We start from the raw sequence: 19,761 nt of genomic DNA on the forward strand, positions 1-19,761 counted from the left end.
AATAGATCTTCATTAATCTCAGGATGTCAAAATGTAACTTTCTTGTAACTCATTACTTCCAGGCTATGATCTACTGTTTCAAACAGCTGCCAATCAGAGGTGTGCAGAAAAAACAGGATTTGAAGGCAACGTCTTTCCCCAGGCCTTAAAAAAAGTAGCTATTTTTCTGGACTAGAGGTTCTGGAATCTGATTGTGTTGGCTGGTGGATTTTGGGAACTGTAGTGCAGATAAATGATTACTCTAAACCAGTGGTTCTTAACTTTGTTACTCGGATGCTTTTGAACTGCAACTCCCAGAAACCCCAGTCAGGACAGCTGGTGGTGAAGGCTTCTGGGAGTTGCAGTCCAAAACTCCTGAGTAACCCAAGGTTAAGAACCAGTGCTCTAAATGTCTGTTTCTCCCCCCCCCTTTTTGAATGCAACATCACATAAAAACCCAATTCTGAAAGGTAGGAATTGCATTGTGGCCATGAGGGAATGGGATTTTTGGATTTCCTGGCCTACAAATCCCATAATTCTTCATTCTGTAAGTTCTATCTGAAAATCCCATCCTAAATGGCTGTCTTCTAAAATGTAGCATTTTTTTTAAAAAAGGTTTTAAATATGTACATGTTGTAGTTTTTCATCTTACAGTGGTGCCACGCTTGACGACGACCCCGTTAGATGACAAGATCACTTTACGATGACTTTTTTGCGATCGCTATAGCGATCGCAAAATGATGTTTCTATGGTTTTTTTTTCACTTTACGTCATTTCGGTCCCTGCTTCGGGAACCGTTTTTTCGCTAGACGACGATTAAAAACAGCTGATCGGCAACACAGGGATCGTAAAATGGCCACCCTATGGAGGATCTTTGCCGAACAATCAGGTATTTTCCCCCATTGGAACGCATTAACCGATTTTCAATGCATTCCAATGGGTTTTTTTTCACTTGACAACGATTTTGTTTAACAGCCATTTTCCTGGAACAGATTATTGTAGTCAAGTGGGGCACCACTGTAATTCATTTGTTTCAACTGACATTTGATTTTTTTTTATGCCGCCTCAGATCGCCACTGGGAGAGAAAGGCAGGATACAAATCAAATCCATCAATCAACAATAAAATAAATAAAAAGAGCATGTTGCGGGTGTAAGTAAAACCACAAACACAACTATTCAAAGAAACTGAAAATAGAACTTCCTCTCATTCCCCCCCCCCCGCTTTGATTAAACTTTGTGCACAACCTTTGAAAGAATAATAAGCACCTTCCACTTTCGGTTTCTGCATAATTCAAACCCACCTGCTAAACCAGGGGCAGAGTAAACATCAGAAGTGGCCTTATATACCAGTGGTCCAATATGCCCATCCAGGCAACCACAAGATGCTGGAGACGGCATTTCAATAGCCACACAATGGAACAGGAGGAAAAATTCATCATAATGGATGTATGTAATGCACGTTTGTGGGGCAAAGGGGATAAACTATGTTTATTTATTCAGTCATTTTCACACTGCCCGACTTAATAACATGCAATACTCCAGGTGGTTAAACAAGTAAATATAAACTGTATGTGCTCGGGTGCAGTTTGGGGGACAGACCCACAAAATATCCCACAAACAGCAACAGAGCACAGACAGAGTTCTGACTCCTGTCCTCTGAAGATGCCGGGCACAGAGACTGGCAAAACGTTAAGAAGAAACACCTCCAGAACACGGCCAGACAGCTCGAAAAACCTACAACAACCATCGGATCCCAGCTGTGAAAGCCTTCATGAATATAGGAAATATAAAACTACCCCGAACCAACCACAAAAATCAAAAGAAACGCCCCTTAATAAAGGACACTCGTAAATAAAAATTAAAAATTAAGAGCTCAACAAATACTCCCAAACCAGATCATGGTGGTAGAGGGTGAATCTGAATCCCGCAGCTACGATGTCTTTAAATACTTCCTTGAAAAGTTTGGTCTTCAGCATCTTATTAAAGGAACGGAGGAGGCCTGACAAATCTCAAGCGGGAGCCCGTTCTGCAAAGACGGGGCCACAACGATAAGGTTCAAGTCCCGCCGGAGACCTCTTCGCCTCTCCCAACGTTACTTTTCCCGCCACGTCTTTAAAGGGGCTTTTTGCTGGCATTTTCGAGTGGACCCGTTCAGGGGTTCGCCACTGTCTTATCCGTCCCGAGATACTATTTTTCAAAACAGAGAAATCCCATGCCAAGTTAAACCCTCCCTCCCGGCGGAAAGTGCTGCATAAGACTTCATTTATGCATTGCGGTAAAATCCGAACTCGGATCCCTCCAGCCCAGTTTGAACAATCTAGTTGTTATACCACACCATACAAAAAAAATAGATATATATTTCACTGGCAGACAGATCACCCGCCAAGGCTACTAAATCCCATCTCGCAGTGATCCTGGGACAAACAACTAAAAAGCAGTGTTTAATACATAGTGTGATTTAGAGGCAAACCTCTCCACATAAAATCTGTGTATTCCAACCACAATACGTCTCTTCCATGTAAGGGAGGGCCTGGTTGAGAAAACAGGCAAAGAAATGAAGCTGTGACTATGTGACATTAAAAATAAAACCGGAGGGTAAAGGCAGAGTAACGATCTGTGATGGGCCTCGTTAATTTCTGCAGGCAAACGGCAAATGAGATGCAGCAGCCAAGAGGTTGGGTTCAGCAGTGCAAGTTCAATCATTAACAGCAAAACACACACACACACACACACACACACACACACTTACTCCCCCCCCCAATCTAAACACATGGTTGTTATTCACTCTCATGAGGAATGAATGAAGGAGTGAAATTAAATGTTATGCTCATGGGGGAAACGGCTGCAAGACTGGGGAGCACCCCACCCCCAAAACCATGAGAAAGGAGGGAGGCATGGCAGGCTAGGAATTAGGTCTGCACCTTCCCCATTCCCCTCCTTAAGCACATTTAATACATGCCGGCACTTTGTACCGCCCCCCCCCTCCATTGCCAGCCTGATGACAAGCATTCTGCTGGCACCATGCATCAAAACACACTTCCTGCATCCACACAACATGAGAAGCCACAGGCGTGGTTTCTAGAAATCTGGTTTGATGTGGCGGGTACGCCCCAGCCTCTGCAAACATGCAATGGTTTGCCACAGGTTGTAATTCGAATATTTTGGTTGGGCTTAACCTATTTAAACCAGTGGCTCAGTGGCAGACATAACACTGGTGGGACCCCCAAAAGAATCCATGCGGGGTAACATCCTCAGAATGGCTAAGGATTCACTTTTCCAGCTATCTACTTATCCTTCTGGAAGTGTAAGGTGCCTCCTTCTGCCAACTTTACTAATACTCTTCCATCTGTAAGCTTTCAGCATGCCAGTAAGTGACTGTAAAGTGGTACAGTGGACCCTCGACTTACAGATGGCTCGACTTAGACTTTTCGAGTTACAGACTTCTCTGGCCGCAAAATTTAGATTCGACTTGCAGCCAGAGAATCGACCTACAGACCATAAAAAACCCAAAATGGAACAAAAATAGAATAAAAACTGGCAGTTATGGGATTAATCGGTTTTCAATGCATTGTAGGTCAATGGAGATTCAACCTACAGACTTTTCGACTTGCAGCCACCGTTCCAATACGGATTAATTCCGTAAGTAGAGGGTCCACTGTACAGTGGTGCCTCGCTTAACGGGCACCCCGTTTAATGACGAATCTGCATAGCGACAAACTTTTTGCGATTGTTTTTGCGATCACATTGCAATGTTTTTAATGGGAAAAAATTGCTTTGCGATGATCAGCACCCTGTTTCACATACCAATCATCGCATAGCAATGATTTTCCAATAGCTGATTGGCGGTTCCAAAATGGCCGCCGGGTTAAAAAAAATGGCCGCCTGCTGTGTTTTCACCCGGATTCCTTGCTTAGTGGGCAGTTCAAATGGCAGCCGTATGGAAGATTTTCGCTTAAAGGTGAGTTTTAAGCCCATAGGAACACATTGAAGGGGTTTCAATGCATTCCTATGGGCTTTTTATTTTCGCATAGCGACGAAATCGCTTTGCAGCGATTTTTGCTGCACGGATTATCATCACTATGCGGGGCACCATTGTATATGGTATCTTGATTTCACATTACCCCGCATCATCAACTTAATATAAAGGACATACCGTATATTGTAAACATAAAAAGCCAAAGGCAAGTGGGTTTCGTTTCATAATAGGAATTCAGATTTTCTAAAAGAGCGGTTGGTGGGATGGAACATGTGGAAGACAGAGAACCATTGGCTTAAACCATGGCTTGTTGTGACAACTGAATCCTATGGCTTGATGTTGGATTCTCAACCCACTTGCTCATATTGAGACAGCAAAGAGGGTTGGGTGAGAAGGAGAAATGGGGATGATCATTAATGGTTTGTTGGGCTGCCTGCCGTGCAATTTATGGCTTATGGTTCATGCAATTCAGGGCTTATGCACGTCCCAACCATGGTTAATGCAATTCAGGGCTTATGCATGCCCCAACCATGGTTAATGCAATTCAGGCCTTATGCATACCCCAACCATGATTAATGCAATTTATGGCTTATGCATTCCCCAACCATGATTAATGCAATTCAGGGCTTATGCATGCCCCAACCTTGTTTAATAAAATTTATGGCTTATGCATGTCCCAACCATGGTTAATGCAATTTATGGCTTATGCATGCCCCAACCATGGTTAATGCAATTCAGGCATTATGCATACCCCAACCATGATTAATGCAATTTATGGCTTATGCATTCCCCAACTATGGTTAATGCAATTCAGGGCTTATGCATGCCCCAACCATGTTTAATACAATTTATGGCTTATGCATGTCCCAACCATGGTTAATGCAATTTATGGCTTATGCACACCCCAACCATGGTTAATGCAATTCAGGGCTTATGCATGCCCCAACTATGGTTAATGCATGGTTAACCATGGCTTATCATGGTGTGCAAATATGCCCACTGAGTGACAGATTGAAATATGATGGTGTGTTTGTTTTGTTCTGTTCTGGAAACAGCAATGACAGATACAGACAGGTTACCCACAGATCCTTTACCTGATGGTGCCAGTGGGGGAAGGCAGGGGACTGACCAAGCTCCGGAGATCCGGCTCCGGGATGTGTATCTTAAGGGGCGAGATCCGAGGATAGAGGGGCCGAAGCGGAGGCGACGACGCTTCCTCGTTCACTTCCTCTCTACGGTAGAGCGACGTGAACTGAATCTTGATGACCGTGCTAGGGAATCGCAAAGTACACCTGAAGAAAGAAAGAGAGAGAGAGAGAGAAGGGAATCAACGATCTGTAGACATAAAAACCCTTGCTTGGTACACTGGCCGGGGAACAGAACTTTGCCCGCAAGGAAGGATTGTGTTCACGATGCCTGCCTGTTCACAGGCATAAAAGACAGGGATCGGAGATTAACCACTGCAAACAGGAGCAAGTGGATGCCAGCTCTAAAGTGGCAGCACAGTGAGAACGACATTGACGTGCATGTTTGTAGATTTCCTCTGTGCGCCATCATTGCTTCCCCTCCCAGAAAGCAAAACATTTCATAAACCACACTGAGCATCATTAACAAAGCTTCTAAGGAAGGAAACCGCTTGTTCGTGGGATACGAAGGTCTCCTCCGCGCGACGGCCCCATAAGCAACGAGAGAGCTGTTTGAAAATAATCCTGAAAGAAGCGTCAATCTGCCTCTCGGTTGGAAAACACCACTCTGTTGGGTTGTTTTTCGATGTGGCAGGCACGAGCCAGCTTCCAGGACCAACTGGAAGCTTGGCTGCTATTCTTTCAAGCCCTAAACGATGGAAGGCCAGTCTAGCCAATGAGGCGCCCATCCCATATCCCAGAACTGTGCCATTATCAAGTGCATGGCCCATGAGGAAGGTCCTCCATAGAGGTCTTCTTCAGATGTCGGTGCCCACAAGGGTGTGACAGTTGCCTGTGAGAGACACAGCATTCTAGAGCACACTTCTGGTAAGAGGTCATCTCACCAGATAGACCCAGCTTGGTATCACTTGTGGTTTGTTGCTACGGGCTGTCACGTTGCCCTAGACCATCTACAAGCATGTTCCAAAAATGTCCCGCCCTCAACAGCCCTTGCTCAGCTCTTGAAAACTCAAGCTTGTGGTTTCTTTGAGGGAGTCAGCCCATCTCGTATTTCGCGTTCCTCTTTTCCTGCTGCCTCTAACTTTTCCTAGAAATCATTGTCTTTTCCAGAGAATCCTCCCTTCTCAGGATGTGCCCAAAGTAGGAGAGCCTCAGTTTCATCATTTTTGCCTCTGGAGAGAGTTCAGGCTTGATTTGTTTCTTTGGCAGTTCAAGGTATTGGCAAAGCTCTCCTCCAGCACCATATTTCAAATGGATCCATTTCTCCCCCCCCTCCAACCCGCTCAGCTTTCTTCACTGCCCAGGTTTCACACCCACACGTACATCCTTTGTTAGTAACATGTAAATGCCAGACAACACCTGTTCTTTCAGGTATTCGGTCTTGATTTCTATTCAAGAAACAGAACACTTCAACCTTCACCCCCGTCCAGATGTTATAGCGACGGAAACCACACTGAATTACAATCCAAAATGGGAGGCTACAAATGTGGGAGAACGCCCCTCGAGGTGTGGTGCTGTCAGGTTGCACCCCTGAGGAATTCACCATTCATGGCCTATCTCCATTTTGTGAATGCTCACAACCTATCAACTCTTTTTTCCTTTTAGCCTAAACGGACAACCCCTGGACTGGGTCAGATTTTTATCTTTGTGTTTAATACCTCAACCCTTCCCCCTCCTATGTGTTCAGATTTAGATCCCAATTCTCAATCGACTTAAACACTGTCTTTTAATGATACAAGCCACCTTGGGTCCTTCTGAAGGAAATTACACAAGGTGGGGGAAAATACTGTAAATAAAAATAACAATAGCAGGGGGACGTGGTGGCTCTGCGGGTTTAAACCGCAGAAGCCTCTGTGCTGCAAGGTCAGAAGACCAGCCGTCGTAAGATTGAATCCACGTGACGGAGTGAGCTCCCGTCGCTTGTCCCAGCTCCTGCCAAACTAGCCGTTCGAAAGCATCTAAATGTGAGTAGATAAATAAGTACCACCACGGTGGGAAGGTAATGGCGTTCTGTGTCTAGTTACGCTGGCTACGTGACCACGGAAACTATCTACGCACAAGCGCTAGCTATACGGCTTGGAGACGGGGATGAGCACCGCACACCCTAGAGTCGGACACAACAGGACTAAATGTCAAGGGGAACCTTTACCTTTAATTAACAATACTGTACATTCACTGGATAGCTCAGTGGGTTAGGCCTTTTTGCTGCAGAGCCAGAGGTGTTGCCAGTTCGATTCCCCGCTGTGCCTCCTTGATAGGGGCTGGACTGGATGATCCACAGGGTCCCTTCCCGCTCTGCCCTTCTAAGATGACGATGATTTATTCTGATGATAAACTCCATAGTTTTGATCAATCAGGATTTTTTAAAAATCTATTGTTTTTCTATTTGCGAACTGATCCAACAGCATTTTTTTCCTGTTTGGGAGGCATAGACCTGTATTCATTCAGTGATAAGTGATAGGAAAATTCACCACGATTGCCATTTTTGAGCGCTTCTAGGTATTTTCCAGGAGCCAAGCAAGACCAGCCCTGAGTTTTTAAGTGTTTTCAAATTACACACGGCGCCTCAGGCCGGGTAGATTCCTGGTTTCTAAATTCCATCCATCGTGCCAAAGGCACTCTTCCCCCCCCCCCAACACAACGAAAACAAAACAAAGCGAAATCAAATCAAAACAAGCCCTCTGCAGTTTCCTTCAAGGAAATGTCTGGGCCTGCTCCATTTCGTCTCCATCAGCAGTTCCGTCTGGCCGTAACCAGCCACGCCATCAGCAAACATGCCGTAAAGTACGGACAGTTATGGTGGACGTTACAGCCGGCGAGTCCATTTTCCATACCTTTTGCGCGCCAGGCTTGCAAAGAGCGCGCGGCCAAGGTTATGACATCGCTCCAATGGTAAAAGCACTTTAAAAGAATGCCGTGGTTGAAATTCCAGTTGTGAGAGATTTCGGGTGACGGCGGCCAAAGGGAAGGGTAGACTGACCAATTTCTTGCTGATAAGAATGCCAGGGGCAAAACTCTTTTTTAAAAAAAGACACACAATCCTTTCCTGTTAAGCAATCTCAAATTAGTTATTCCAATTGCTACACAGAATATGTGACTGTTTTGCAAAAATCGAATTACAAGCAGAGAGAAAAAAATTCACAATAAGCCTTCTAGGCTCTCCACTCCTAAATGAAAGAAAACAGCCACGCGGTCTTGCGACACCATTCCTGAGGACAAAGGTTGGGTGTATTAGAACACTGGAATCTCACAAACAGATGCTAGCTTTCCGACTCAGCAGGAGTCTTCATCGGGGCTGGATGTTACCGCGGCACAGCTTGGTGGAGTAGAAACACGGAAGGTCCAAAATCCGCAACCTGATGGGCAAGTTGCAGGTTTATTTGCCGAAAGCAAATTCCCAAAATGGGAGGGGAGAATTAGCTCAGAGGTTTCAGATTCCACCGCTGCTGACGTGGACTGGAATAGTCTTCCTAAACTTGCTAGACGCAGAGCTGAGGGTCACTTAGCAACTTGACTGCCTTCTATCAGAACCCATGGTTTCTTCTGGGCGGGATACACAGAGAGGTGCACGTAAATGTTACAAATCCCATAGCAGCAAACTTGGGGTAAAATTTAGTTTGCTCATCACATAAGCCGAAATGTAGGCAGCATCTCCCACGGACCTTTAGGTAGCAAAAGCCCAGTGAGGACAATGGGCCAGCACTAGGGTGGGATTTTCAGATTTTTCTGGACTATGGATACCCCAATTCTCCATTCTGGGAGTTCTACCTCCCTTACAGATACCTTATACAGTGGTGCCTCGCTAGACGATGACAATCCTTTCCACTGAAATCGCTGTTTAGCGAAATCATCGTCTAGCGAAAAGCATTTCCCCATTGGAATGCACTGAAACCTGTTTCATGTATTCCAATGGGGAAGAATCGCCGCTACCTAGCGAACAGAGGCCATAGGAAAGCCGCTTTGCGAACCGCCGATCAGCTGTTTAAACAGCTGTTTTGCGAAGCTTAGGTCCTGAAAACACCCGTTTTGTGAGCACGGAGGGAGCGGTCAAAATCATTGCCTAGCGAAAATTGGTTTGCGAAGCAGGGACCAAACATTGTCCAGCGAAATTCCCCCATAGGAATCACTGTTTTGCGAATCGCTATAGCGGGATCGCAAAAAGTCAATGTCATGCAGGGTAACTGCCTAGCGAGGCACCACTGTAAATGTTTAATTGTGGCTCACCTGGGGAAAAAGGCCTAACCAGGAAGGCTCTAAGACTTAGCTAGGCCTAGCTCTGCCTAACTTCCTGCTCAGAAAGCTCCGCCCAACATCTGGGCAGGAAAAGGAAACGTGGGTGGAGCTCGGTCAAGCTAATTCAGCCCCAAAGACTTTCTCCCATGTGAGCCTCATTTAGATGTTTCTAAAGTATCTGTAAGGTTAGTAGAAATCTTGGCATGAAGAATTTAGGTATCTGTAATAAATAAAAATGTGGACATCCCATTCCCTAGCCAGCAGTGATGTACGACAACATAAAAGCAGTACAAGATCCAGAGCACACCTCCATTCCAATCCACACATTAAACCAGTACAGTCATGCCCCGCTGGACAATTGCCCCGCATAACTACGAATCCGCTTAACGTTGAAGTTTTTGCAATCGCAAAACTGATTGCAAAACGATGTTTAGATTGGGTTTTTTCGCTTCACGTTGATAGGTCCCCTGTTTTGGGAACTGATTTTTCGCATTACGACGATCAGCGAACAGCTGATCGTCGGCTTTCAAAATAGCCGCCGGCTTTCAAAATGGCCCCTCACTGTTTTCTAGGACGGATTCCTCACTATATAGGCACCGAAAATGGCTGCTATATGGAGGATTTTCGCTGGACTGTGAGTTTTTAGCCCATTGGAACGCATTAACCGGGTTTTAATGCGTTTCAATGGGTTTTTTATTTTCGCTTTATGATGTTTTCGCTCTACAGCGATTTCGCTGGAACGAATTAACATTGTCAAGCGAAGCACCACTGTATTGTCGAATTTCAGAGGTGGAAGGATTCACAAGGGTCGTTCGGACCAATGTCTCTGCCAGTGCAAGCCATCAGAGGGCATAGATACCAATGGTTATATCTGATCCCGCCTTGATTTCACATTTGCTAGTTCCAGACTTCCTCCCTGCACTGTGAACTTGTATGCCCTATCACTAAACACACACACACACACACACACAGAGCGAGAGATTTCACAAGCAGCAAGTGCATTTTACAGCCTTATGCATAAATTAACGAAAGGAACTCAACATGTGGCAAAACAGTGAAAGACAAGCATAACCGTTTCAATAAGAGAGTCCTCAATTTAAAAAACCACAAGAATGTAAGCTCCAACATCAGAACAACACTATTAAAATAATCACACTACTGGGTTTTTTCTTCTTTAGAAGTCATTTTTTAAAAAATTTCTAAATAAATGCATTTCCCCCACCACCTCCCAAAGTCATTGAGTTTCAGCTGTTCCAATGGCAAAAGACTGTTTCCCAAACAACTTCAATAAAAAAAAAATGGCATAAATAAATAGCTGGCTATCTAGCTGAGCAAGCAAGCAAGCAAATAAAGGTTTCTTTGTGAATCCCTTCTGAGGGCCATGCAAAATTCAACAACATCTGCAAGACATACAGTACATGCAAAACCCAACAAGAAAAAAAGCTGTAATGGAGAATATAGCTGAGGATCAAAAGGAATTGAAGAAGGTATTATTTTTTAAAATTAACCATCGCAGAGAAGACAAAATCAGAAAACAGAATTGGGGAAGGGGGAAGGGATCTATTTTGCTTCCCCCCCTTTTTAAAAGCACATTTGGCTCTATGTACTGTAAAGAGAACAATATAAATAAGAAGGCATCTGTAGATTACCAGAGACATCTTCCATTAGTCAAGCCTTAAAAATATTTGCACCAAGAGAGCCTGTAAGGATTTAGAGTCCCATTTTAGGGATTGGGATCTCAGCTGGAGATCTATCAAGGGATGAATCCTTAATACACACACCAGTAAAGTGCTGGGGTTTTCAAAAGACACCCCTTCTCTGGCTGGTCCTGGGCATTCACACAGTAGCCCAAATCCTGTTGCTTAGCTTAGTGAATTGCACTAGAGAGGCCCATTAATGAGAATTTGGTGGGTTTACTCCTTCATAAGTGAAGGAATAGACTGTATGTGGAACAGGTGCATGAGCTGATGAAATTAGAGGAACACTGGTCAAAATCCTGTTGTTTAGTTTAGTAAATTGCACTAGAACAGGTCTACTGAATCAACAGAGATCTGGTGAGTCAACTCCTCTGTAAGCTCCATGGATTCAAATGGGCCTACTCTAACAGTGACTCATTTTAGTATAATTAAGTCAGTTAGAGCAGGCCTATTTGAATCCAGGGAGCTTAACTCACCAAAACCCCATTGATTCAATAGGCCTAACCTAGTGTGATTTACTATGCTAGGCAATGGGATTTGGGCCAATGTTCTTCCAATTTTCTTAGCTCGCACACTTGTAGAGTCTATTCTTTCAACTGCAGAGCTGGAAGGAACCCTATAGGCCAGTGGTCCCCAACCTTGGGCCTCTAGATGTTCTTGGACTCCAACTCCCAAAAATCATGGCCAGCAGAGGTGGTGGTGAAGGCTTCTGGGAGTTGTAGTCCAAGAACATCTGGAGGCCCAAGGTTGGGGACCACTGCTATAGACCATCAAGTCCTGCCTCTGACAGGGTGACACATTGAGGAATCAAACTCCCAACCTCTGGCCCTGCAGCCAGATGCCTAAATCACGACCTATCCAGCCACCATTTGATGTAAAGGTGTTCTTATTTACTGGCCAAGATTTGGCAAGACAGAGGACAAGGGCAACAAAAAGCACGGACTCTGAAGAATAAGCAAATAAATTCACATTGACAGGCCCTGAAAATCGATCTGAATGAGACAGAGGTATCCACATTCCACCAGGAACTACATCACCTAGTTCTGCGTTGAATCAGACTCAATGCTAAGACGATGATTCCATCGATAGGGAAGGGAAATCATGCTGATGCCGCATATCAGCTGGCAAATCAAAAACAATCTCATTATCCTCTTCAGAGCGTTGGGAAACGGCACATGGCCTTCTGTGAGAGCACATGACACCAAACACATTCGACAACACAAAGCACATTTTGTCTCTTCTGGGTTTCAAGAAAAGAAAAGAAGGCAAATACAGTAAATAAACAAATTAGGCATTCTGACTGAAAGATGAATTCAGCCAAACCTCACACAGATTGAAATAGCAAGATTCTGCCCCCCCCCCCCCGAATAATGCTTTTGCAGGTTCACCTGACAATACCAAACAACTATACCAAGCAAACAACTATGCCAAGCAAATTAAACTACAGTGGTGCCCTGCTAGACGCTTACCCTGCTAAAGGACGAAATTGCTTGATGATGACTTTTTTCGATCACAAAACGATGTTTCCTATGGGGGATTTTCGCTTTACGTTGATTAGGTCCTTGTTTCGCGAACCATTTGTTCGCAAAACGGTGATTTTTCTGGCTCTGCAAAATGGCTTCCCTTCTCAAAATGGCTGTTTTCCGGACAGAAGCTTCGCAAAACAGCGATTTTAAACAGCTGATCGGTGGTTCTCTATGGGCGATCTTTGCTGGACGATGACGTATTTCCCCATTGGAATGCATTAACTGCTTTTCAATGCATTCCAATGGGTTTTTTGTTCGCATGACAACAATTTTGCTGTACAGCGATTTTAACGGAACGGATTATTGCTGTCAAGCGGGGCACCAATGTATTAAGAGACCTAATCTAACTAACAGCACCACTGTTACCTACATAACGAATCTGAGAATGTAGGAAAAGCCCCGTGGACTAAAAACGGAAGAATAAAACGCCAACAAGCCCCAAATAGTGCAAAACTAGCATCATTTCAACATCGTCCTTGTGATGGCCGAAGGAGTGTCTGCAGGTATTAAAGAAGATTTCAAAACGGCAGTGGGGGAAAAAAGACAAAAACAACACCTTTGAGTCACTCTTGAGAAAACTTAACAAGAGAGTGTGTTTTTTTAAAAATGAAGTCAATAAAATTTTCCATTGAATTGCCTTAAAACATCCCCCAATACTTTTATTTTTTCAAAATGAATTTCAGGCGCACCATGACAATGAAAAACGGGTGTGACACTCCTTTCTCAGGTTCCCTGTAAGATCACCGGAAGCGTTTCCTATGAAGTGTCTCCTATTAAACTGGTCTTGAGAGAGAGTTTTTCCTGTCATACCCAACGGCACTCTGGCATTCCTGGGATATTAGGTAAGGAAAGGAACATGAAAAGGTGAGAGTGGGTTGGAAAAGCGCCACAATTCCATATTTAGCCATCGGAGAGCGTCAGACCTTTCCAGCGGCTGCCACTCGGCTGTGGCTCCTCGTTATTGGAAATGCAAGATTTTGCAAGGAAAGGACTTTAATAATACGGTCGCTTCCTGAAACGCTGCATCAACTCACTCTGGTTTCATATGACTCCGGGAGCCAAACAAGTCATAACAGTGTTGTGGAGCCAAATATTTCAGACGCAAACACACACACACATTCTCAAAGCAAACAGCCTTAACTTCCGGGAGAGAATTCAACCAAAACAATGTTGTTCCTAGTTAACAGCCTGTATTGGAGCAAAGCTTCCCTCTGAGGTTGGTTGGGACCTTCAGCCACCTTTCTGAGTCAAGGACAAAAAAAGTCCAAATTCGAAATCCACAAAAACCCACAAGGAAATAAAATCTGTTCCTGTTTTTAGGGCGGAAAACGTTTGATCCTTCTTAATATTTGCGCACCTACCGTTTTTAGCGTTTACATCGTGTCTTTTAATGATGCCGGCCGCCTTGAATCCTTTTTTAAGAAGAAAGGCGGGGTAAACATATTTTAAATGAATGAAATAATAAATAATTAAATAAATATTTGTATTTGCCTCAAGACCTTTTCGTTCTTAACAAAACAGATGTGTTGAAATAGGGGAGCAACGGCTTCCTTTTCCAAAACCACTCTTGCGCAGAAATGTCCACGTGGAAGGAAAGGTTGTGGATAACGATTTGGCAAGCCGCCCAGTTGGTTGTGTGTCGTGCTCCTGGACGCACAGCAGCAACTTGAGAAGTTGCTGCGCCAGTCTCCTCGATTTCCATTGCATGCATGGTAACCCCAAGAGAATACCAGCTTTAAATACCTGGCTTTAAATGGTCCAGTTTGTACATACAGTATGGCTAAGGTGTCACTATTATGATTTTTTAAAAAAATCAAAGGCATGTTGAGTTAGCAACATTTCCTGGTGAAACCTGTATGTGAAACCACGAGTCAGTGGTTAATGCTGGTTGTGAGATTTTAGGAGCTTCCCCTCTTTTTGGTTATCCCAAACAACATAGCATGTTACTGTGTACAGCTTAGGTATCTTCTATCAAGCTGTGAATATATTTGTATGAAGACCTCAGAATTCTGATTTCCTAAGTTCTGGGCCTGGCGTGCTCTGGTCCATGGGGTCACGAAGAGTCGGACACGACTAAACACACACAAGCTCTAATTAAGGACTGTGTCCACCACCACCACCACCACCATGCTTCTCTAAATGCCATTTAAGTTAGAGGCAATAAGCAATTCCCACCCAAGTTTACTAAAAAGCTTTCTCAAATATTTGAGAGTTCAAGTGTTTGCATAAGCCAGGACAGAAAAGTCACTTTATTAGAAGCTAGCTGTTTCAAGCTACCATGAAACCAGTATGATATGGTGGCTTGTGTGAAGCTCTCATGGATCCATAAACCACGATTGGTACTCAGATGTGAGAAACCAACTTCGGGGCAAACTTAAACAAAAAGGCTGGTTATGAGCACGACGTTCCAAGTATCCCTTTGAAGCATTCAGGGAATATGTGGTCTTCAAATGAGTTCTTCAGATAGCTTGCTTCTATGCCACCATCTACATTATTGGTTCCCAACCTTTGGTCCCTAGATGTTCTTGAACGAAAACTCCCAGAAGCCTTCAGCACTAGCTGTGCTGGCTGGAATTTATGGGAGTTGTAGTTCAAGAACATCTGGAGACTCAAGGTTGGGAACCATTGCTCCGTACAGTATGTAATGTATGTATGTACTCTATGTATATATATTGTGTGTATGTGTGTGTTATTTCTTACTTTTCTCCTAATATAGGGACACAAGGCGCCTGACAAAATATTACAAGCAAATTCTGCTGAAACCAAGAAAAATTAAGTCAAAAATGCAATTTTGTGTACACAACCACTGCGTCAAAACAACTCAAAAAGAAAACAAAGAATTTTTAATGCATTTAGAAGCAAAGGGATTGTGCCACCATCAAGATTTAATACATTCACTGCAGTGTGAGATTTTGCGAGTTACCATCCACAGGTTCAGAACCCCGAAGAAGAAAATCGTAATGCAGAAGAGCTTATGCCAAAAGAAATCCAAGAGGCCACGGCGCCGTTGTTTCTGTTGAAACAAACTAATGCCGTGACCCCTGTCAAAACAGTTTAAAAGTACGGCAGAAAGGGTAATAATTAAAATATTCATCAACAAAAACTCTTTCCTCAGGAACCAAAAACTGCCTTGAATTAGAAGCCAATGAGAAAAAAACAAGAGGCAAGGAGCCAACATTGCCCTCACTTGACAGGCTGGGCGCCACTGCTAAAAAGGCCTTTTTGCATGGATTCACCAGATGTGCGCCATGAGGATGTTCGAACACACACAGAGAGAAAATCTTTAAACCCAAGGAGACTCATAGGGAGATATGCAGTCCCAATCCACGTACAGTTTCACAAAACAAAGCTGTTTCCTCCTACCATCCTCCCATTCTAGGCATATCTCCTCCTTGATGTTGGACATCCAAGTGGCTTCTCAGGCATCGGGCCAGGTTACAAAAGGGTGGGGGACCTTTTCGTTTTGCTTTGTAAAAATCGGACTTGGGGGTGTTTTTTTGCTTTTTGTTCACCCACTTCACGTACGCGCCAGGATTCCTTCCCATGAGATCTGCTCCAAACCCATCCAAGCCAACTTCCTTCTCGTACTGTGTGCTCAATATGGCAGCTCCTTATGAGTCAACTCTGATTGCTTCAGATGTTAGCCAAGGGAGAAAAAGGGGGCAGCAAAGCGAGACCAAGCAGAACACGGCCCCGTGGGCTTCAAAAGGGGGTCAATCAATCAATACATTAAAGGCTTAGGCTGATTTACGGGCACGTTTGTTTCTTGCTTTGTGCCTTTTCTCCGTTCTGGCTAGAAAAGGGTGTCAGGGAATGCAAAGCAAAACATTAAAGGGAACACTGAATTGAGGTTTTGTTGGGTAGGGTGCAGCGGGTTAATAAATCAGTGACAAGGAATTTCCCCAGAACAGTTCTGTCTATGCATGCTTGGAATGGGTGAGAATTTTGATACAGTTCAATTTTGGGGGGGGTCTAAAAAAGGGAAATGTCCCCCTTGACAATTTGTCTAGGGGGCGGTGCTCATCTCCGTTTCCAACCCATAGAGCCAGCGTTTGTCCGAAGACAATTTTCCGTGGTCACGTGGCCAGTGTGACTAGACACGGAATGCCGTTTACCTTCCCACCGAGGTGGTACCTATTTATCTACTCGCCTTTTTGCATCTTTACATGCTTTCGAGCGGCTAGGTTGGCAGGAGCTGGGACAAGTGACGGGGGCTCACTTCGTCGCATGGCTTCGATCTTACAACTGCTGGTCTTCTGACCTTGCAGCACAGAGGCTTCAGCGGTTTAACCCGCAGCACTACCACGTCCCATTTTTCCAAAATGCAAAAAGCGGAAAAGTGAGAGAAACCAAACTGGATTCTGGAGGTCACTAATTCACAGAGCCATCATAAATTGGAAGCAATTTGATGGCCCATAAAAAGAATGGGTGTTCTGACTTCAGACTGAGGCCTTCCCAGTCCTACCAGCAGGTTCAAAGATGCTGAACCTTCTTCATCCAAAACATGTATTTTTACCAGCCAGCAAAACAAAGAAGGAAGGAAATACATTTCCGAGCAGGCTCATTTATCTTGGTAAACCCCATGGAGGAAAGGCTAGAAAATGATCTCAAAATAGCAAACTTATATAGAAGAAGGTTTCCATTCTTCCTGCAACCATCAGCATCTCCCCTTCCACAAATCTGACCACAACAGGGCTGAGAGGTCATATAAAAATATTCATAAATAGGGATATACATGTTGGATTTTTTTGGACTATAAATCCCATAACTCTCCTTTCTGGGATTCCCACGCAGGGCCCAGACTTTACAGGCGCTTAAATTATGCTCACCGAGAGGCCCATCCGGCAGGCCTCATGCCTTGGATAGACCTAACTTCCTGTTTGAAAAGGAAGCTTTCTGGCAATAAATGGGGCAGCTTCTTTTCAAACAGGAAGTTAGGCCTTACCCAAGGAATGAGGCCTATCGGATGGGCCTCCAGGTGAGCACAATTTAGATGTCTGTAAGGTCCTGCAGGTTAGACTCTTAGAAAGGAGAATTATGGGATCTATAGTCAAAAAAGAAATCCAAAATGCACATCTCTACTTGTAAATAGCAAAGAATAAAGCATGGCAAAAGATGGACTCAAATTACCCAAAAGCAGAGAAGAAGCTGGAAATCTAGGCCCAGCTCTCAACATTTTCCAAAACAAACAGAGGTGGGAACATTGGTTTCATTTCTGCAGTTCTCAAGATGGAACATTTGCACTGTGGGCGGATGACTCAGCTAAGACCGTTACAACAATCGCTCTTTGAAAGACACACATCATAATTTGGCCGTGATCTGGTGCTCATCCATCAATGGCAATGCAAGGGAACAAAAGAGGAAATGCTGTAATTGCATCAGAGGATTATATCCGGTTTTCAAGACAACCAAGCCGATTTCTCAACATTTCATTCATTCACAACTCTGATATGTGTTTGTGGGTTTAACCTGTGAACAAAATGTGTTGGTATTAGCCAAGGGCGAGGCGTAAGAATACGTTCGCTGGGTGAGCATTTGATGTTCAAAACAGCGGAGGAAAAGTGACTGAAACAAAGATAAACCAGGGACAGGAGCTATACAAAGGTGGTGGCTGTAAAACAGCATGTTTCTTCATAATCCTCATGGTGTACTACTGCTGGTTTCAAAGATGCGCCAAGCTTCCTTCTGGTTTAGCTTCCTGGTTCCTCATACTGCAGCTACAGAAGACTTTTGCAGGGCACGGGGCAGAGAACCGCAGGCAAGGAAAAGAGAGGAAGACAAGTTCCCATATAGCCAGACATCTAAACAGTCTGGATAACAGAGGATGTTCATTGCATGGATGCTCACTAAGAAGATATACGCAAACAGAGACAAGGAATTTTCATCATTGTTCCACGTGACCAGGGCTTCTGTTTTTAAAGGGGAAGGCAAAGATCCAACAGTGTACTTGGGTAGCTAATGCTAGCTAAGGCTTCTTCCCTATCCCCTCTCATTATGACACTCTGGAGAACCAAAAACCAGGTGTAGATGGTTTCCCAGCTAATCATCCCCTCCCCACCCTGGGCTTGGCTTTTGGGGAGAAGGATACTGTAGTTCACTGATGGTAGAAGCAGCAGCAGGATCCAGCAGACATTCACATCGGACATTGACCTGTACACTGGATAAGCCCTCAGTCAGATCCAGCATGGCTATCCTTGATACTCCCAAATGCTTATGTAGGGAGCAACCTCAGGTAACAAACAGCAAATTTAAGACTACAAATGCATGCATAATAATAAAACAAAAGCGAACAGTATATGGGAATTACAGAACCCAAATTCCACCAGCATTTTTGCATTGCAAATACTGGATCCCATACAACTTGGGTTTGGATGACCCATCTCCTTTTTCATCAGCCTACCAGCAGATGATATTTACACGTCTTGGGTCATGAATGATGATGCCATCCTCTGCCTTGCTGAAAACAGCATCCTTTCCCAAGGCATGCACATGCGCACACAGAATGGCTAACCATCATAACCCCGGCATCTATACATGCACCAAATATTTTTGGCAATTTCTACCTAGACCCTCCCTGTTCCTTGTGGAGAAGGACAGTAAATGAGCCTTGAAGAATACCTTGGAGGATGACAAACTATGCCAATTTCAGGGCTTGGACAAGAGGAGTTTCTGAACCAAAGAGTGCCTGTTGAGGGCTACACCCCTACATCTGTTTCCAGTCCTTATGACAATACTTTAAGATGAGAAAACAGAGATGGAATGGGATAAAAGTGTAATTATAACTGCCTAGGAAGCTTGGTCATATATCTATCTGTCTGCAGAGCCAGAGGTTGGGAGATCCATCCCCCACTATATATCCCAACAGAAGAGCCAGCCTGGGTACCCTTGGGCAAGCTGCGCCGTCCCAAGGTTGCCCCCCAGAGGAAGGGAAGGATAAAACTACTGTTTATTCACTATCGAGAAAACCCTGGAAAGGGCCATGATAAATCAGAATTGACTTGATGGCGTGCAATTATTATTACTCTTGTTGTTGTTGTTGTTGTTGTTGTTACTACTACTACTACTACTACTACTACATATATAGCACCATCTTTGAAGATTTCCTTCTTATGATATGCAGAATTCGTCTTGTGATTTTAAGAGGATTTCCATCTAAAGACCTCCATAAATGGCTCGTCTTAAAGTATAACACGGGACCTAGCAA

At 44.1% G+C, this 19,761-nt stretch overlaps 1 protein-coding gene across 3 annotated transcripts in view; it reads right to left on the reverse strand.

Moving 5' to 3' along the window:
• Positions 1-19,761, reverse strand: part of FOXK1 (forkhead box K1) — a 54,951-nt gene that overhangs the window by 18,171 nt on the left and 17,019 nt on the right. For all 3 annotated transcript variants that reach the window (XM_072982749.2, XM_072982751.2, XM_072982752.2), the window contains exon 2: positions 5,051-5,248. In XM_072982749.2, the coding sequence (XP_072838850.2) occupies positions 5,051-5,248 (198 nt within the window). The remainder of the gene's footprint in view (positions 1-5,050; positions 5,249-19,761) is intronic.

Source organism: Pogona vitticeps, chromosome 13 (genome assembly GCF_051106095.1).
Source record: "Pogona vitticeps strain Pit_001003342236 chromosome 13, PviZW2.1, whole genome shotgun sequence".
NCBI classification, from domain to species: domain Eukaryota; kingdom Metazoa; phylum Chordata; class Lepidosauria; order Squamata; family Agamidae; genus Pogona; species Pogona vitticeps.